Raw genomic sequence first — 20,442 nt, forward strand, 5'->3', positions numbered from 1 at the left:
TGCATTGAAGCGACTTCCTCTTTCACACTCTCTTTAGGAAGCACCTGCTTCACACGCCCAGAGGTGGAGGGACGAGGACACTGAGGTGGCCGTGGTGCTGCCCGATGAGACAACTCGTGTAAAAACCGCAGAAATGTTTTACCCCAAATTACCCCCACCCACAAAAACACACCTGAAGTGAAGCTAAGACGCACTACAACACAAAATACAAGAAAAACAAATGAGGTGTGGTGATGGGAGCGAGGTCAGTCTACTGTGACTGCGACAGACTGCTGATCTGTGTACAGGCTGTATGTAAAGCAGATGGGGTTCCTGTGTGTGTTGTGGATTTCATTTCAGAAGCGAGTGAAGAAAGCTGCAGTAAAGACCGTAATAACCCATGGGCCTGGTGAGTACAACAAGATTTCATCTTTTATTCCTTTCAGCGACATTAGTGCAGAAGTCTTTTCAGAGCTCAACATGTGAAGATCTCACACTTGCTTTGTCTTTTTGAGCACGAAATGGAGCGTTCAAACACAAAAAGATGTGAAGCATTTCTGCCAAATGCCATTGATTAACATTTAGATTGTAAGGCTTGGAAACCAGAATTGGATGCTGAACGCAGTGCACTCACATGTTGATGGAAAGTCTCAGGAATATCTGTTCATGTTGTCAAACATGTTCTTTCCATTAAATGGGAGAGAATCACATTTGCTCCTTTAGCTCTTAATGCCACATGGTGAAACGGTGCAGAAACGAGGCTTCTTCATTTATGAAGAAGCTTCTCATTTTGTGGCTTCAGCTTCTGTTGTGGTTACATACAAACGCTGACATTGAATACCATGAAATGTTGTTGAAGTTCGACATGGAGGACTGTGAGGTCATGAGGAGAAACCAGGTGTGACAGTCGTCTGCCAGGATAGTGATCAATAACAACAACCTGCAAAAAGCTCTTTCTGATTGCGGGTACCACCCAGGGAGGGGCGACATTATGCTGGATCACATGACGATGATCACTGTGGTCTCTGCAGAAACACTCCCACCCCAAGCTGTTCCCGGGGGACATCGTGGAGTATCCCAGGAACAAGTACTTCTCTCACTTCGCGGTGTACTACGGAGAGAAGGACGGCGTTCCCTACGTTGCTCACCTGACATGTCGAGGTCGGTGTCGTCCTCACAGGCCTCCTGCACCAGAGTCCTTAGAAACAACACACATGTCAGAGTTTTAAAAGCACTTCTCGTGTGTGTCAGATTCAGACTCCAAGCTGCCGCTCTTTGGCCGAGCTCTGAGGTCAGAGGTCAAGCTGGATCCACTGGAGCTGCTGGGGAAAAGATACAAGGTAAACATGTAATAACTAATAAAAGGTCATCAGTGAGTCTCTGTGGTCTTGATGAATCTCCCTTTGACGCGTCGCAGGTCAGCAACATGCTGGACGACTCGTTCTCGGCCAGAGACTTCCACGGCGTGGTGAAGCCGGCCATTGACGACCTGATGGGGCGAGAGGTGACCTTCGACATCCTGTTTCATAACAGCGAGCACCAGGCGACGCTCTTCAGATACGGAGTGAAGAAGTCTGAGCAGGTCGGCGGGCGGAGTCTTTGTCTCTTACTCTGTGACTGCTCGATAAGTGAAATATCATCTCAACAGCAGTCTTTCATAAAATGCCTCTGCAGTTATATCAAACCAGTGTGTGTGTGTGTGTGTGTGTCACAGATAGAGAGGATTTATGAACACATCATGCCTGCCTGGAAGAAGCTGTTTGAGGAGAAAAAGCTGTGAAACCAGTTCTCCTCTCAACCACTGGAGGGCGACGTTGCTCTGCTGATCTCAGGAGGAAGGTTCCATGATGCCTCGTCGTTTTTATTAAACTTTGGATTAGGTAGCTCACATGTGTACATTGACTCTTACGCTTAAAGTTGCAATATTTTGTCATGACTTTTAAAAAGCTCATAATATTACACGAAAAAAGTCTTAAAACTTTTACATTATGACTTTACTTTCATAACATTTTGTAAAAAATATTTTTTCACCAAACAATTTTACAAATCATGTTTGAGAAGAATATCCTCCTGAAATGTTGTTTATTTTATATTGTTCTTGTGTGATTTTTTCTTTTCATCAAAATGTTTTTAAACCAGAAATTGATGCTACTTGCTAAAATTTAACAAAAAAAAAATCATTATTTGTTTGTGGATTATTTAGTTTCTCTCTTTGTAACAAATGATAGTTTGAGTTCTCTCCTCTCACAGTGTTCTGCTTTAACTTAAATAAACCTGGAATAACATTTCAAGCTTTTGGTTTTGATTGGCTTTGAGCGTGTTCACATCCTCCTTTATGAGCAGTGCCAGTGGAAAAGTGGAAGGATGTGACTTAAAGTGAAGAGCTGAACACATCAGATCTGTGCGGAGTGAGGATGAGACTGCAACCTTCCTCACATGTTTGGATGGAAACCTTTTTAACCAGATGAACAGAACATCCGTCAGGTTATTCAACGAAACGTTCTCCATGTTTAAAGACTCCTGCTGCTTCAATAAATACTCCCATTTTAACTAGTTTTCATCCTCCATTCCTGAACAAAAAAGGATTATTTTCATTATCAGTTACGCTGCAATTAAGTATCTGACGTTTAGTCTAAAAATGTGAAAAATGTCCATCATAATTCCCATAAAGGGAGGGTGAAATATTCAGTTGACAATGACATGAAAGATGAGACGATAACAACACGAGAGGAACTTTTTATTTTGCTCAAATTTTCCCGCTCCTTCCTTCCTCACAGTTTGGGTGCCATGGTAACGCCTCCAGCCTCCTGGTGTGTCTCTTTAAGCCATGATATCAGGATGCTGTTTGTCTCAGCCGGCCTTTCCATCTGAGTCCAGTGTCCGCACTCCTCGATGTGTCCTCTCCTCAGGTTGGGGATCTGCAGAGACAGATTCAGATTCGTTTCCAATAATCTATAATCAGGAAGGACTGATTGATTGTCATGCTGCTGTTTTTCTCACCAAGTCCTCCATCCCCTTGGAGAAGGCCGGCAGCAGAACCTGGTCTTTACCTGCGGTCACCATCAGTGCAGGCATCAGCAGCTAACACACACACACACACACACACACACGGTGATTGACACATCTCCTCCTGTTTGGTTGATAAGAGCTACAGTGAGCAGCTGTTTCCACGTCTTCAGTAGGACCCAATGGGCTGTGAGCTGAGAGCCACAGACAGGAAGTCAGACAGGAAACTTGACTTTAAGTTGTCTGATGAAAACACAAATTCATAGTGATGTCACTTTTTGGGGGGGGCAAAGGTGGATTTCTCCGTTGGAGATCTTTTTATCCTGTGTCGTCCAGGACAACTCATTGCATTCCAGGACACGTGCGGCTGATTTGTCTGTTTCCAGGATGTTTGTGTGCCTTACAGAATTCCAGGAAACCCAGTCTTAGTGTATTTATAGACAAACAAACCAAAGTCTGTTTCAGATGTTGGCCTCTGTCACGAACCTTTCCAGCGGGACGAGAACACATCCACCTCCAGTTCGCCTCCCCGTTACGATACCAATTCAGCTGCCTCCTGGGAAACAAACACAAGACGATTACTGACTCACTGGAGTGTAATGCTATTTACTTTTTAAGCAACATTGATTTATTAAGTAGATTATGGTGGTATGTATGTGATTTTCTTTATCAATGAATCTGCTGATTATTTTCTCAACGTATCCTTGAATCACTTGGCCTACAAAGTTCTTAAAGACTAACTAAAACTATTGATGTGACTCAAATATTTGCAGATCTTTCCAAGTGAATGTGTCTTCTGTTGAATGTGTGCCACCTGAAGCCCGGCTCTTTGTACTGGCTGACGTAGTACTGCAGGTCGGCCTCCGTCAGCATGGAGCTCCTGGGAATCTGCTCCGGCAGACCCACAAACAGGCCGCCTGTAACAGGACGTGTCAGTACTTGCTGGTGTTTTTAATGAGCTCCTCGAAGTGTCTGTAAAACAGATATTATTGGGTGGAGTCTCACCTCGAGCGCAGACTCCTGCAGTGCTGATAGCAGGTCGCTTCGCCTGAAGAAAAAGACAGAAACAGCCTTTATTCTGTGACATGAAGGAGAGTGTTCTACCTGTGCAGACTGGATACACGCGTGTGTGTCGACTCACTGCTTCACCGCTGCTGGAAAAGAAAATCTTGAACGTTCTCTCCAAGTCTTTCTCCAGCTCGGCCTCCGCCACACCCTGCGACACACATACGTGCACGGTTTGTGTTGTGGTGCAGATTGAAAGCCTTGTTGTGTATCTTGTGTCTGTAGAGCACAGCTTCCCCTTGTGTTTCCCTTGTGTTCAGATGAACTAAACTAGATATATAACGTGTGTTAGCATGCTGCAGGCAGACTTACAGGTTTTTGGAAGTAGAGCTGGTAATCAAATATGGGAACGGCCTTCAGTCTCTCTGCAGGACTAACAGAGGGATCGGCCGGGAACAGAGGAGTGTTCAGAGACGCTGCCGCCCTTCACACACAAGAACAAACACATTTTACAGTCAAGGTATGTAGGAGCATCACTGAGTCTGTGTGTGTGTGTGTGTGTGTGTTCACCTGACTCTCTCAGGGTAATACTGAGCCATGGTCCACACCAGAAAGCCGCCCCAGTCGTGACCCACCAGGGTGACCTGTGGTATCCACTGGAGAGGGGACAGAGAGAAGATGTTATATAGAAACAGATTTTGTCCATCAGTGAGACAACCATCTGTCTCTGCAGCGTGTTGTCCCTGTCCCTGTGAGCTTCCATTAACTCCTCATCGTTTCATTTAACATTCCTTCTGTGTGCTGCTGAGGTAAGAGTGTGTGTCATGTGTTATTACTCACCATTTTGTCCAGAAATGTGATTAAATCCTGGAGAAAAAAAGAGAAAAACATATTTGATGGCATTTAACATAATTAAATAGTACATGACTTACTGTGAAAAGTAACATACAACCATGTTTTCATTAAAGGGTCCGTTAAGTATAATTAAACTACATTTATTCACCTAAAAACTATGCCTTTGGGAAATGGTGTGCTTTACGTTATATAATATAAAACCATGTATAACAATGATGTCATGTGGAGGAGCACACTCATCCTCAACACCTCGTGTGTGTGTCTTTAAACATCTGGCTGTGTGTTGCTGAGTTTGCACCTTGCAAAGCTGCTCCTGAGAATATTCCTCTATGTCTGTCAGTGGAAAAGAGGACAGTTAATGAGGTGAGAACACAGCTGATGAAGTGAGTACAAGCAGGGTTTTTTGGTTTTAACTTTGACACACTCACACACACACCTGGGGGCGCTGTGGACTCTCCATATCCCTTCATGTCCAGAGCCAACACCCTGAACCCTGCTGCTGCCACGGCTGGGATCTACCAGAGAGACAATATATATTTTATTTACTGCTCACTTTTAGTAATACATCCTGTTTGACACATGAACACATTACCTGGTACCTCCAGGAGAACCAGCTCTCAGGGAAGCCGTGACACAGCAGAACTGGTGGACCTGAGCCCATTTCAACATAGTGAGTCCTCACACCCGGCTGACACACAGACAGACAGGAACCATCATTAATGTCACGAGAAAACAACATTTCAACTGTGTTTACAGGTGACACTGATGCAGATCATTACCCTGATGGTGACGTATCCATGAGACACTTCATCAGGGCTGCAGGATGGTGGAGGACTCTCTGCCCTAACAGCCTGAAACACATAAACATGTCACCATGCTAATGTTAGCACAACAGCTGTGTGAGGATGTAACCACATGACCTTTCCTCTGGCGTCAGCCGGTACTGTGTTTCACATTCATTTGATTTTCTTTTTCTGCATTACATTTCATTACATTACAGGCTGCATTCAACTTTTTGTCTTGCAAATTTTGACATTTTGGGGGGCAGTGGTTCCCATTGCACCGGGAGAAAAAACCGAAGCTAATTGAATCTGATTAATGTGGGAAAGCTAAATGAAATGTGGACAAAATTCACACTGTGAAAAAGAAAAACAGGTGACGTTCATCAAGCAAACATGTCGGTCAGAAGCTCGTCTCGCTCTTCAGCTCATTGACATATGGACATGTCCAGTCACTGTTTATCTTCCTCTAACAGTAGATCAAATTGTTCTGGTCCACACCTGAACTCCAGTGAAGTTGGCCAGTTTGTCCAGAGCGTCGTCCAGATTTTCCACCAAGATGGCCTTCATCCCCGCTCCCTCTGCTGCCTTCACACCTTCCTCCTCTGCATCCAACCACAGAGCCTGAAATAAGACAGACAGCTGACTGGTTGTCCTTGAGTCTTTCCAGGATACAGTTATATGTGTGTGTCCTCTACCTGTTGTGATGTCACTCCCAGGTGCTGCAGAGCTGAGCTGAACATGGAGGACTCGGGGACCCTGTGACCTGAGCGACAGGACTGGAGGACCAGGTCAAAATGGCCACCCAGCATAGAGAGAAGGCGGGCTGGACCGTCTCCAGCCACGCTGTCATCTAGCCAGTGATTGGCCAGCACAGCTGTCAGCAACCCTGATGGGATGGAGAAGTAGAATCAGATCATCACCCTGCTATTGGCCACCACAGCTGTTTGTGTTTTGTTTACAGATGTGTTGATGCTGTACCACTGTGACGCAGACTGGCAGCTGTCTTCAGCACAGCTGGTTGGACGTCCATCATCGCCTCTCTGAGCTCCTCCAGCAGACCTCTGACTGACCAATCAGACGGCAGAGTGACACCCTTGACCCGGGCCTCCTTCACACACTCCGCCTCGAACGCTGGGATCATCTACACACACGCAGTCAGTAAACAGAGTTTCAGGGATGAAGGAGGCAGTAAAGGGGTCCATCTAAGGACACAACATATTCAGGCCCCATCAGGACCAGTGAGTACAGAAGACAGGTGAAATAGTAAATCAATAGTAGATTATTTTGACCTCACCCACCTGAGAAAGCGTCATCTCACCTCTCTCCGCCCGGCTCATGGCACTGTCCTTGTGGGACGCCACACTGGACAGAAACCCGCTGAAAACCACAGAGAAACAACACGACTAAAGACATGAAAAAGAAGCATGTCAACAAAATGAGGTTAAAAATACATCAAGGTCCTTCAGTATGATCCCACAGATTATATACAGTACTCAGATGCTTTACTTCAATTAAAAGTACCAATACAACAATGTGACCGCAATGTTTGAACTACTTTATATACAGTTAGCTAGTTTTAACTACTTTATATACAGTTAGCTAGTTTTAACTACTTTATATACAGTTAGCTAGTTTTAATTATTTTATATACAGTTAGCTAGTTTTAATTACTTTATATACAGTTAGCTAGTTTAACTACTTTATATACAGTTAGCTAGTTTTAATTACTTTATATACAGTTAGCTAGTTTAACTACTTTATATACAGTTAGCTAGTTTTAACTACTTTATATACAGTTAGCTAGTTTGAACTACTTTATATACAGTTAGCTAGTTTGAACTACTTTATATACAGTTAGCTAGTTTTAATTATTTTATATACAGTTAGCTAGTTTAACTACTTTATATACAGTTAGCTAGTTTTAATTACTTTATATACAGTTAGCTAGTTTTAACTACTTTATATACAGTTAGCTAGTTTTAATTATTTTATATACAGTTAGCTAGTATTAATTACTTTATATACAGTTAGCTAGTTTTAATTACTTTATATACAGTTAGCTAGTATTAATTACTTTATATACAGTTAGCTAGTTTTAACTACTTTATATACAGTTAGCTAGTTTTAATTACTTTATATACAGTTAACTAGTATTAATTACTTTATATACAGTTTGAACTACTTTATATACAGTTAGCTAGTTTTAATTACTTTATATACAGTTAGCTAGTTTGAACTACTTTATATACAGTTAGCTAGTTTTAATTACTTTATATACAGTTAGCTAGTTTTAACTACTTTATATACAGTTAGCTAGTATTAATTACTTTATATACAGTTAGCTAGTTTTAATTACTTTATATACAGTTAGCTAGTTTTAACTACTTTATATACAGTTAACTAGTTTTAACTACTTTATATACAGTTAGCTAGTATTAATTACTTTATATACAGTTAGCTAGTTTGAACTACTTTATATACAGTTAGCTAGTTTTAACTACTTTATATACAGTTAGCTAGTTTGAACTACTTTATATACAGTTAGCTAGTTTGAACTACTTTATATACAGTTAGCTAGTTTTAATTACTTTATATACAGTTAGCTAGTTTTAACTACTTTATATACAGTTAGCTAGTTTTAATTATTTTATATACAGTTAGCTAGTATTAATTACTTTATATACAGTTAGCTAGTTTTAATTACTTTATATACAGTTAGCTAGTATTAATTACTTTATATACAGTTAGCTAGTTTTAACTACTTTATATACAGTTAGCTAGTTTTAATTACTTTATATACAGTTAACTAGTATTAATTACTTTATATACAGTTTGAACTACTTTATATACAGTTAGCTAGTTTTAATTACTTTATATACAGTTAGCTAGTTTGAACTACTTTATATACAGTTAGCTAGTTTTAATTACTTTATATACAGTTAGCTAGTTTGAACTACTTTATATACAGTTAGCTAGTTTTAACTACTTTATATACAGTTAACTAGTTTTAACTACTTTATATACAGTTAGCTAGTATTAATTACTTTATATACAGTTAGCTAGTTTTAATTACTTTATATACAGTTAGCTAGTTTTAACTACTTTATATACAGTTAGCTAGTTTTAATTACTTTATATACAGTTAGCTAGTTTTAACTACTTTATATACAGTTAGCTAGTATTAATTACTTTATATACAGTTAGCTAGTTTTAATTACTTTATATACAGTTAGCTAGTTTTAACTACTTTATATACAGTTAACTAGTTTTAACTACTTTATATACAGTTAGCTAGTATTAATTACTTTATATACAGTTAGCTAGTTTGAACTACTTTATATACAGTTAGCTAGTTTTAACTACTTTATATACAGTTAGCTAGTTTTAATTACTTTATATACAGTTTGAACTACTTTATATACAGTCAACTAGTTTGAACTACTTTATATACAGTTAACTAGTATTAATTACTTTATATACAGTTAACTAGTTTGAACTACTTTATATACAGTTAACTAGTTTGAACTACTTTATATACAGTTAACTAGTATTAATTACTTTATATACAGTCAACTAGTTTGAACTACTTTATATACAGTTAACTAGTTTGAACTACTTTATATACAGTCAACTAGTTTGAACTACTTTATATACAGTTAACTAGTATTAATTACTTTATATACAGTTAACTAGTTTGAACTACTTTATATACAGTTAACTAGTTTGAACTACTTTATATACAGTCAACTAGTTTGAACTACTTTATATAAAATATACAATACAAAATTAAAACTATCAGGGTTAGGACAACAACTGTGATCCCTGTAACACAAAAGCAATGTTGAAAATCTCTTCTGTAACTGATTAATCTTGTATACTGCTGAATCATGGAGGAGTGTGGAGGCAGAGTAGTGCTGAAATTCAGCATGGATCTTAAGTTGCCATTCTGCGGTTCAGGTGTCCATTTACTTTTGGCCATGTAACATGTGCACCTGCCATCTAATCGTGTTCACAACTGCACAGTGAGTTGAAGAGTGACAGAAGATTCACACTGTGGTTTCTTGTATTGTAGCTGTACTGTTTCCACTGACGCACTGAAAAAAAATCACAGACTCGTTCTGCTTTGCATCAAGATTTATCAAACCCTGCCACATCTCCACACTCTAGTCAAATGACTTTCCTGCTTGGACAGATTGTTTAGTTATGTTATGCATTTTCATGTCGGATGCATGAGAGCTTTTAGAAATAATACATTTCATTTGATCTGGACACCAAATCCAACTGCCTACCAAACACAACATTGTTTTTTACAGTGCAGAGGTGTCGTCACGGACTCCTTACCCTGGCAGGTTATGCAACTCCTCCAACTTGTGGAAAACAGCATGAGGTCTGGAAGAGACAGCCACTCCCCAGAAGCTGAAGAAGACGGCTTTCCTCTCCGCCATCTCCTCTGAGCCGGACTGAAAGGGTCTCTGGGTTTTCAGTCTCTGTCTTCCAACAGGTTGTCTCTGCTGCTGCTGCTGCTGCTGAGGGAAGGATCTGCTCATGCAGGAGGGGGGACTTTGCCCTCTGGTCAGACTCACCCAGCAGGACCGCCCACTTACTCTGCAAGCTCAGGCTTGACTTGAAAAAGGGCAAAGTGACACTTTAACAACAGGGATTTATGTCACCAAAACAATCCAGAATGCTTGATTATTTATTACTTTTGACTCGTTATATTCATTTGTTTTGTTCAAAATCCTGTACACAAGATATCAAACCTTCATGACAAGCGGTTTGATTCATTTGCTGAAGATGGATCCACTGTTTTCTGGACAATCTGAATTATAACTTTCTCACCAACTTAGATACTTTTTTTTAATGTAAAACAAATTACAGAGCTTCTGCAGGAGAGATGTCTTTTTTATTTTTTTTATTTTTTAAATGGCAGATTGATCCAGAGATAATATTACTAATATTAACATTAATCAAAGAATGACATTTGCTATTAACCACGAAAGACAACGTGTAGCTGTGACTGATGGGAGCGTCATTAGTATTGCAAGTGTTGTGTCATGTGACCTGAGGATGGAGCGTCATGGTGACAGCAGCGTCATTGACATCTTCTCTTAAATTCCCCATGCAACATATTGATTCAAGGATCTGAGCCTCAAAACACAATTATAAGGACAGGATGGCTTCTGTTTTAGATTGCAGTCTTGATGCGAGCCTGGATTTCGTCTGTCAGTTTTAGTTTTCTGGTCCATTAGCGGCATCTTGTGGCTGTCCTGCGAGCTTTGAGAGTTCCTCTTCATGCGGGTTATGCAGCAAAAGTGAAACTAAGACAGACCAGGATGTCTTCAGTCAGGCTGTCCAGTTGGATTTACAAGATGTTCGACCTCCTAACACAGACAGAGACCCACTGAACTTCACTGAGGGAAGAGAAACTCTGCGATGTCTGGACGCAGTGAACGCTGTGATATAAAGGTCGGTAAACGAAGAGCTGTGACTTTGAAAGGTAGGTTGTGACACTTTCAGAAGGTGTTTCTGGAGGTGAGGAAGAGACGATACAGGCCTGTCATTTTGTTTCCACTCATCATTGCATTAAGTGTTGATGTTAATTATGTTTATTATAACATCCCAGCGCTATCCGAAGTGGTTACTGATTGAAAACGTGTTCATCTCTGTGCAGACAGCAGGGAATTACTCCAACATCTCAACAGAGTTTGAACTGGACAAAACTGTTGGTTTTGTTGCTTTTCATTTGGTCACTTCCTGTTAGGGCAGATTTACTTTATTTTGAAAGGAGTATAGCGGATGTGAGTAACTGAATTTGACAGTAACGGAAACGGTAACGGCAAAAACTCACGGTGTTAGTGTTAAATGAAGACATTTATATGAGAGCTAAATGGGCTCTTTTTCTTCCGTCGAAGAGAAAACTAGCTAAGTTGAAGTAAATCATATATTTGTAAGTATTTTTAGTTTATTTTTACGTGATAAGTTAGCTAACGTTAGCTAACTTTGTGTTGCTGTTAGCAAAAGTAGCTGTAGCCAACTAACTTAACGTTAGCTCCAAAACTAAAGGGTTTTCTTCTACTTTTCTATTTTTTTTATCTAATATTTTTAGATGTTTAAATGTACATTGTCCTGTATTCTATTTTAGGTGTAATTCAATTAAATATCACTCTAGTTTACACTTATGGTGAAGACCCAGTGGGAGGGAGCAAACAGCTTTCTCCAATAGTTCTACTACTTCGTACCAAGAGATTTACCCAAAAGGGATAAGTCTACTGTCTTTTCAGGAGAATATTAACTTTAAACCACTATATAGTAGAGATGAAAGTACTTGCTGAGCCTTGAGTAGTGCCTCTGGGTCTCATTCTCAGGCTGCATATGGCTCCACCAACGACCTGATGAGGCCACCTTGGTTTGGTACTGTTGGAACTCTCTACCACTGTTGACTTGATGGTATTTTGTGATTTTTGTCTTCTTCTTGTGATCAGGACAATCACGTGCCAAAGGCTGATGGAGTCTATCATCAGTGGAGACTTTGAGGCCTCTGTGTATGTGTCTCTCTGATATACAGTCTGCATGTGTCTGTGTACAGTGTGGTCGAGGCCTAAATCATTTTTACTTGTTTTGCTGTCTCTGTCTTCTTTGTTAAAGCAATATAAATGCACTTTTGTTTAAGTTAATTAAAAAAATGATAAACACATTTCATACAAAAAGATGCAATGCTATGTGCCTCACAATATTCAAAAAGGAAGTTACAAAAGTAGAAATATTACCAACAAAACCAAAATGAGAAAATGGGAGACACAACAAATAAAGCTATTTCAAATAATAAAAATAAAACGAACAATAAATACTGTAGCTGAGTAAAAGATGCCAAAGGTAAAAATAAATAAAAAGATATATGTCAAGTGCACAATCTCAGACTGTGTTATCTGTTTACAGATGGATGCTACCAATATGTCTAAACAACTTATCTTTCTATACATTTGAGATTTCACCAGAAATAAATGAAAGTAATATGGGCTCTGTGATGAAGAAGTGGGATCCAAACATCTAAAAAGTCACCTATATCTTGAATAAAATAGACATTTTCAGAATTAAAACATAGTTTCCAAGAGGGTTAAAAGGGATCCCTGGAGGTTGGGATGGTTATCCACTGGACTCCACTAGAGCTGAGTTCTTATCCCTGTTACAGAGAATAAGTTCAGATTATTTTCAGTGTTTTTACAATTTGGTCTGGTTGGTTCAGAAAAAGATCTGTTCTAAAGATTGACATCACAAATAATGACTATTGTCAAAGGAGGGAGAAAGCAAAAATCGGAACGCTAAAGGGAGGTAGAAGCTGCTGCTGAAAGATGATATATCTCAATCAGTAAGAATGAATTACTTTGGATGTTTTGATAGAGAAACACTATTCAATAAAGGAAACGTGCAGCATGATTTAACATTGATACCAACTCCCCCCTGCTGTAGTCGTCTGCCCTGGATATATTTGATCCATTTTACATGTGAGTCTGGCACAGATTTCTTTAAGCATGTTCCAGTTAAAAGCAGAACATTGAGAAACCATAATTTTTACATAATCTAGGATATGAGCTTGTATTAAGCTCCTTACACTTATCTGTAACAAATCTAGGCCTTTTCTAGATTTAAAACTTTCGGCTGTCATTATTCTATCTTGCAACAGAAAAGAAAGGGAACTGTGCCACTGAGGCAAAAGCTGTGGAGATAGATCTGGAAATGTGAGACATGAGACCAAAAAGGACCAAATCTCAGGAATGTTTAGATTCCCTACCCTCTTTAGATGCTGACACCATTTTATTTAACCTGGTCTGTTTTGTTCTCCAGATCATTGAAGTTGGGTCTGTGTGCAGAACACACACAAGTCAGAAAACATGGCTTGTACAACACAGACTGCCTTACATTACGTCAAGAGTGCCAGAATCCACCTTGTGGGAAAATTAAAGGATCTCTCATTGATTGTGGATAACTTGTATCTGCAAGAAGTTTACAAAAGTAAGGAAGAAGCCGACAAAATAAAGGCAATGAGTGATGACTACGAGAAAACCAGAGAAATACTGGACTCAGTCATAAAAAAGGGGAATGTAGCCTGCTACAAGTTCCTCAGGATTATCTACATGACGAGGGAGAGGACCTTAGGGAGTCCATCCCTTCTCCCAGAGAGAGAGAGAGAACCTTCTACTGAGACCAAGGAGTTCGACCCGCACCACTGGATCAGCTGCTTTTCTTTCGAGGAAGACTCACAAATGAATATAAACCGCTTACAAGGTATTTTAAAACAGAATTCTGACTGATAGTGTGTCACATTTATATTATTTATCTTTGATGCGCTGATTTGATATAATGCACTTTAATGCGCAGTTCATTCATAGTATATTTATTTCCTCACTGTTGTTTTTATTTCAGGCCCAAGTCTGTGCCACCGATATCAGGAAAAGCTGAAGTTAAAGGCACAAAACATATCAAAGAAGTTTTGGATGGCAAACAAAAATCTGTTTGAAGGAAACAACAAGCCTGATCTGTCGTACACTGCACTCGTATTAGACACACAAGGAAGTGTTTCTCCCTCTAAAATAAAGAAACTTAAGTGCAAGAAAAGCAAGATGGGTCGACCTAAAAAGCTAAGAACATACATCCCTGAGGACAAACCAGACATTTCCCCCAGTGACCTGCTGAAAATGGATAAAAACATACTTTTAGTTGGTAAGCCTGGAATTGGAAAGACAGCACTCACTCACGAAATGTTGAAACTCTGGGCAGAAGGACACAACAAGGAGCTTGATTACATGTTTTACTTTGACATGAGAGAAACATCCCACATCACGACGGCCATGAGCTTGGAGGATCTTCTTTTCAGTGTGTTCAGTGAACCAGATGAAGGCAAAGAAGAGGTCTTACAGGACATAAAGAGGAACTCTGACAATGTTACAGTCATTTTTGATGGAATCACAGACCTCTCTTTAGCAGTGGTACAGAGACTTGTAGAGAAGGACCTACTACCTAATGCCAAGGTCATCATCACTTGCAGACCGGATGATGAAGAAGACTTTCTTTCTGGGGACTTTCTCAGAGTGGAAGTGAAAGGCTTTAGTGAGCAGACCATAAAAACATACTTAGCTGCAATGCTAGGCGAAGAACAGAAGAAGGTTTTGAGCAACTTGGAGTTGTTCACTCTTTGCCATGTCCCAGTGTATGCACTGATGGTGGCTGCCTGCCTGTCATCTGAGACACCAGAGGACTCTCCACAGCCATGCACTGTGACGGAAATATACATCAATATTGCTCGTTTTTGCCTTCAAACAAACAGCAACAAAACAAAAAACAAACATCTAAATTCCTTCATCAGTGACACGAGGGAGGAGATACTGTCTTTGGCTGCGGTTGCTTTTCATGCAGCTGAAGGAAAAACTGTGAACTTGACAAACCTGCCCTTTCAAGACAACTGTGTCCTGTCCTTCCTGAAACCACTTGATATCAAAGTCGCCCACACTGAGACAATAACCACATATGCATTTCTCCATTACACAATGCAGGAGTTTTTTGCAGCACTGTGGCTTTTGAAGAATCCAGATAAAATCAAGGATGTTTTTCAGCAATGCCTCACTGAGGAGATGAAACACATGAAACATCTGATCCCTTTCACGTGTCGATTGTTGAATCTGAAAAACCCTAGTTTGATGAAGTGTCTGGTTCCAGCTGAGGAGCTCAAGAATACATCCAACTGGTTCTTCGAGGAACTAATAGCCACATTTTCCCTGTGTCTGTGTCAGAACAATGAGGCTGACACTGAGGACAGTGGGCTTGATGCGGACATACTGTTCTTATGCCAGTGCTTGTATGAGTCCCAGTGTCCTGAGGCATGCATCTACTTTCTGGACAAACTGAACTATCATCTTGATCTCAGTAGAGAGACTCTCGATCCTTACCCCTGCTGTGCTGTGGCCTATGTGGTCGCTCAGTCGAAGGAGAGGAAAGTACGGCTGAACCTCGAGGACGTCATGGTGTCAGAACAAGGAATGAGACTACTATTTGGATGCCTTCAAAATGTCCAATGGTATGTGTGAGCATGTGTTTTAAGTGTCACATTACTTAGGTTACGAAATATGTACTTTTCATGTGTAACCACTAATTTCTATTAATTAATAAGAGGCAATGAGGATGACAAAATAGAATGGTGAATAGAATAGATGGTGTAAAAATGTATTGGAAATTATTCAGGGAAATAAAGTGTGGTACTTCTGCTGTAGCTTATTTACCTGAACAACCGTTTTAATAATAATACTTAACTGTTACTCTACTCTATTACTTTTATAATGAACAAATGATCTCTGGTTATTTTTCAAATGATAGGTGTGACCCTCTCCCACGCCAGCTGTGGAAGAGTTTCCTTCTCAGTGAAGGGCAGATGGACCACATCAGATTACTTGGACTTGATGGAAATCAGTTGCACCTTCCAGTTGAGGGTAAAAGACAGCTGTTTGAAAGAGCAGTAAAAGTCATGCAGAAGATCTCTACAAAAGTCAATGTCTGCCTCCACTGGGATAGGACAACTCCTGTCTGCCAAAGTCTGTGCGAGTCCCTCTTACAGGCTTTGCCATACATCAGCTCACTCACGTATGTAGCTTTTGTTTTTCTGTAATGCTGAATCATACACATAACCGTCAATGTTGAAATGGAAATCCTTATTTTTAGGTGAGGAGGGGGAGAGACTTCATTAGGCTATCACTGCCTCTAAAACTAAATATTACAAAGAGAAATAATGGTAAAAGATTTTTAACTCACCAAATTTGAGCCAGTTTTCAGATAATTAACTTGTTACTGAGTGAAAAAATCTCTGAGAGGGTGTTTTCTACATCCATTCTATTCAGAAATCTTGTTTTTGTGGCTGACTTAAAGGAGTAAAGTCTTGACTGTGTGACAGAGGGTGGACACTCAGCCTTAACGCACAGCAGAAATTATGAGAGAAAAGCTGCTGAACTGAAGAACGAGTTCACATGGTCTGCAGTGATCAGGTGAAGCAGTATAGTACAATGAGTTGGGAATCGTAAACTACTAATGAAGTTCAGAACTAAACTTTGCAAATTCAGACAGGCCTCATTGTGCAGGATGAATCTGAACTTTTGTCTCTTGCGGTGCCACCCAGATGGTTTTCCCCTTCCCCTTTATATCTAACATCGTCACAGTGTTGACAGTATATACAGTCATGGAAAAAATTATTAGACCACCCTTGTTTTCTTCAATTACTTGTTAATTTTAATGCCTGGTACCACTAAAGGTATATTACCTGAAGAATACAATGAACACGACAAAAAATGCAGCTGATTACATAATACTTTATGTCCTATTTGACATGCTTAAGCTTAATTGTATTCCCAGGGTATATAAGAGGCCATTTCATGTCATAAGCAGCACTGCACATGCAAAGGCCTGGGTTGGTTTCCTGCTAACATTCAAGCCGTAGCACAACTCAGAAGTTGTCAGCTCTCACATAATGCCTAAAACAAAAGAATTATGTGAAGCCACAAAGGCAGCCATCTTGGCACTGCTGGAAAATGGCATGAGTGAGAGACAGGTAGCCAAAAAACTGAAGATCTCCAAGACAGCCGTTCATTACACCAAGAAAAAACAAGACGAACATGGTACCACCAAATTGCTAGCTGGTCGAGGCAGGAAACGTCTTTCTACCCCACGAGATGACCGTGCACTCATCCGTTCCTGTGTCAGGAATCGTCGTCAGACCTCCAAGGAGCTTAAAAATGAGTGGGCACTGTCGAAAATTGTGACTTGTTCGGCAAGGACAGTTCGAAACCGACTTCTTGAAGCTGGTCTGAAGTCACACAGGGCACGGAAGAAGCCCTTCATCAACGAAAGGCAGAGGAAGGCCCGGTTACTCTTTGCTAGGGATCACAAGGATTGGACTGTTGATGATTGGGCTAAGGTTCTCTTCAGTGATGAATCCAATTTTGAGTTGATGCCCACTCCAGCCAACTTAATGGTTAGGAGGAAGCCTGGAGAAGCCTACAAACCAGACTGTCTTGCCCCTACAGTAAAACATGGGGGTGGATCAGTGATGATCTGGGGTTGTTTCAGTATGGGTGGAACAGGGCAAATGCAATTGTGTGAAGGGCGAATGAACCAGGTCATGTACAGGGCTACTCTTGAAAACAGTCTTCTTCCATCAGCTGGAAAACTCTTTCCTGCCTCGAATGACTGGATTTTCCAACAAGACAATGCCCCTTGCCACACGGCAAGGTCAGTTAAAGCCTGGATGGAGAACCAGAACATTCGAACCATGCCTTGGCCTGCTCAATCACCAGATCTAAATCCAATGGAAAACCTGTGGAAAATCATCAAACTCAAAATGGAGAACCACAAGCCCAAAAACAAAGCAAATTTGTTTGAATTTGTGCAACAGGAATGGGCTGCTGTGACAGCAGAACAATGTCAGAAGCTGGTGGAGAGCATGCCAAGACGCATGGCTGCAGTCATCAAAAACAATGGTTATGCAATCAAGTACTAACTCCTGTGTGTATCATGTGACTAAAACAGACAGAAAAGAAAACATGGAATGCCTAAAAGCACTGTTTTTGGCAGTACAATGCCATAGCTATTGATGTAAGAACTTAAGTGATTTTGGTTATTATCAAGAAAACCATGGAAAATGGCTAGATATCAGCTCTTAAATTAAACTCTTATGAGCTATTTTTGTTGTTATCATTATATTTGTCCAAACAAATGTACCTTTAGTGGTACCAGGCATTAAAATGAACAAGAAATTGAAGAAAACAAGGGTGGTCTAATAATTTTTTCCATGACTGTATGTTTACAACTGTATGCCCTGAGATTTTAGTTTGATACGGTTTGACACAACATGTACTGTTTCATACATGTGTTTGTTACCATGCAGCTTCAGGAGGACCTGCAGAGGGCCAGGATTACAGGACCAGGAGCAGTATCATGGGACGCTGGAGAGGGAAGAAAAGCGGCTGTTACTGGACTTATGCCTTAGAGCTGCACTTCATGGAGGAGAAAGCTTTCACAGTGTAGTGAATACGCTCCTCTCGTTGTTTTCTGTTAACACTGACTTACATAACATCCTTCTTGACTTTTATCAACATGCTGAGACTGAGGGGCGTTCAAGTGTCATTCCAAATCTGAGGCCTCTTTTCCAGTCAGCTCCTGCAGTCTGGTCCATAGACCTCTCACAGAGAAAGACCTCCGTCCTCCTGGAAGTGCTGAAACTCCAATCAGAGAAGAAACCAGTGGAGCTGACAGGCAGCCCACATGAAGAGAGTGAAGTGAGGAGTTTCCTCCAGTGTCTGCCTTATATCTCACAGCTCAGGTAAATGGACTGTACTTCATATGACTTCAGTGTACATTTGTGGACTTGTGTTCTTACATCTACAGCAGCTCACTGTTGGTTCAGGAGTGATGTTCCTGTATAACATACAATCTGTGGATACAGGGGTGAGGGTACACCTCTGTAGCCTGACTTTCCTGGTTCTTTAAACATTTTGTGAAGGATTTCATTCAGTAAAAGTCTTCCAACATCCACATAAAACCCTGTTCAAAGCATTGTCACTTGAATCTCAGGCTGGTTGATTTGACTGTTTTATGCTCCTTGGCAGGTATTTGTAGTCTTTTAGTAGATACACTCCATATCAGTAAGGCATGGCTCTTTTTCTGCTGTCGACATCATATTATAACAAGATGTTCAATTCTCGTTCCAGTTTATCTCCCTGGTGTGGACTCTCAAGTGAAGCAGAGTTCTTTGGGAATCTGTTCTGTGCAGCAGCAGAGAGAGAACAGGAGACAGGAGAGAAGACACTGGAGCTGCTGTCATCACTGTGCAGATACAAAACATTCCCTCTTGATGAGAGATACATGGATGATGATGATGATGACATTTATCAGAGTGATTTCCTGCTGGATATGTTCTCCCACGTGAAGGACTATGAAACTAAAACAGGCTTGAGTGTCCTTCCATCATTACAGTCAGTTGTCCAGTCAGCTCCTGCAGTCTGGTCCATAGACCTCTCACAGAGAAAGACCTCCGTCCTCCTGGAAGTGCTGAAACTCCAATCAGAGAAGAAACCAGTGGTGCTGAGAGGCAGCCGACATGAAGAGAGTGAAGTGAGGAGTTTCCTCCAGTGTCTGCCTTATATCTCACAGCTCAGGTAAATGGACTGTACTTCATATGACTTCAGTGTACATTTGTGGACTTGTGTTCTTACATCTACAGCAGCTCACTGTTGGTTCAGGAGTGATGTTCCTGTATAACATACAATCTGTGGATACAGGGGTGAGGGTACACCTCTGTAGCCTGACTTTCCTGGTTCTTTAAACATTTTGTGAAGGATTTCATTCAGTAAAAGTCTTCCAACATCCACATAAAACCCTGTTCAAAGCATTGTCACTTGAATCTCAGGCTGGTTGATTTGACTGTTTTATGCTCCTTGGCAGGTATTTGTAGTCTTTTAGTAGATACACTCCATATCAGTAAGGCATGGCTCTTTTTCTGCTGTCGACATCATATTATAACAAGATGTTCAATTCTCGTTCCAGTTTATCTCCCTGGTATAGACTCTCAAGTGAAGCAGAGTTCTTTGGGAATCTGTTCTGTGCAGCAGCAGAGAGAGAACAGGAGACAGGAGAGAAGACACTGGAGCTGCTGTCATCACTGTGCAGATACAAAACATTCCCTGTTGATGAGAGATACATGGATGATGATGATGATGATGATGGCATTTATCAGAGTGATATCCTGCTGGATATATTCTCCCACGTGAAGGACTATGAA

At 40.5% G+C, this 20,442-nt stretch overlaps 3 protein-coding genes across 3 annotated transcripts; 2 read left to right on the forward strand and 1 right to left on the reverse strand.

The window, feature by feature from the left end:
• Positions 1 to 379: 379 nt before the first annotated feature.
• plaat1l (phospholipase A and acyltransferase 1-like) lies at positions 380 to 1,884 on the forward strand. The gene is made up of 5 exons (XM_070930838.1): positions 380 to 388; positions 1,011 to 1,140; positions 1,231 to 1,319; positions 1,397 to 1,561; positions 1,694 to 1,884. Exons 1-5 carry the CDS (start codon positions 380 to 382, stop codon positions 1,757 to 1,759), a joined length of 459 nt encoding a protein of 152 aa, XP_070786939.1. The 3' UTR covers positions 1,760 to 1,884.
• Positions 1,885 to 2,699: 815 nt separating this feature from the next.
• Positions 2,700 to 10,140, reverse strand: ephx2 (epoxide hydrolase 2, cytoplasmic). Its single transcript, XM_070930452.1, has 18 exons — positions 9,969 to 10,140; positions 6,926 to 7,004; positions 6,606 to 6,768; positions 6,323 to 6,513; positions 6,126 to 6,248; positions 5,625 to 5,696; positions 5,438 to 5,533; positions 5,282 to 5,360; positions 5,144 to 5,178; positions 4,831 to 4,857; positions 4,561 to 4,646; positions 4,363 to 4,474; positions 4,127 to 4,201; positions 3,991 to 4,033; positions 3,800 to 3,902; positions 3,472 to 3,541; positions 2,980 to 3,060; positions 2,700 to 2,897 (listed from the first exon to the last, which is right to left on the reverse strand). Exons 1-18 carry the CDS (start codon positions 10,070 to 10,072, stop codon positions 2,751 to 2,753), a joined length of 1,686 nt encoding a protein of 561 aa, XP_070786553.1. The 5' UTR covers positions 10,073 to 10,140; the 3' UTR covers positions 2,700 to 2,750.
• Positions 10,141 to 15,319: 5,179 nt separating this feature from the next.
• Positions 15,320 to 20,441, forward strand: LOC139306437 (uncharacterized). Its single transcript, XM_070930295.1, has 6 exons — positions 15,320 to 15,616; positions 16,015 to 16,256; positions 18,550 to 18,984; positions 19,373 to 19,819; positions 20,208 to 20,386; positions 20,434 to 20,441. Exons 1-6 carry the CDS (start codon positions 15,320 to 15,322, stop codon positions 20,439 to 20,441), a joined length of 1,608 nt encoding a protein of 535 aa, XP_070786396.1.
• The last annotated feature ends 1 nt before the right edge of the window (position 20,442 follows it).

The sequence above is a fragment of the Enoplosus armatus genome, chromosome 24 (genome assembly GCF_043641665.1).
Source record: "Enoplosus armatus isolate fEnoArm2 chromosome 24, fEnoArm2.hap1, whole genome shotgun sequence".
In the NCBI taxonomy this organism is placed as follows: Eukaryota; Metazoa; Chordata; class Actinopteri; order Centrarchiformes; family Enoplosidae; genus Enoplosus; species Enoplosus armatus.

Bases quoted from the DNA above. Each gene is read 5' to 3' on its own strand.
- plaat1l (XM_070930838.1), top strand. The intron at 1,141-1,230 runs GTCGGTGTCGTC...CGTGTGTGTCAG, and splicing joins TGCTCACCTGACATGTCGAG to ATTCAGACTCCAAGCTGCCG. The intron at 1,320-1,396 runs GTAAACATGTAA...GACGCGTCGCAG, and splicing joins TGCTGGGGAAAAGATACAAG to GTCAGCAACATGCTGGACGA.
- LOC139306437 (XM_070930295.1), top strand. From the start codon at position 15,320: ATGAAGTGTCTGGTTCCAGCTGAGGAGCTCAAGAATACATCCAACTGG. The intron at 15,617-16,014 runs GTACGGCTGAAC...CTCCCACGCCAG, and splicing joins CTCAGTCGAAGGAGAGGAAA to CTGTGGAAGAGTTTCCTTCT. The intron at 16,257-18,549 runs GTATGTAGCTTT...GTTACCATGCAG, and splicing joins CCATACATCAGCTCACTCAC to CTTCAGGAGGACCTGCAGAG.
- ephx2 (XM_070930452.1), bottom strand. From the start codon at position 10,072: ATGGCGGAGAGGAAAGCCGTCTTCTTCAGCTTCTGGGGAGTGGCTGTC. The intron at 5,361-5,437 runs GTAATGTGTTCA...TCTCTCTGGTAG, and splicing joins GGTTCTCCTGGAGGTACCAG to ATCCCAGCCGTGGCAGCAGC. The intron at 5,179-5,281 runs GTGTGTGTGTGA...TTCCACTGACAG, and splicing joins AGAGTCCACAGCGCCCCCAG to ACATAGAGGAATATTCTCAG.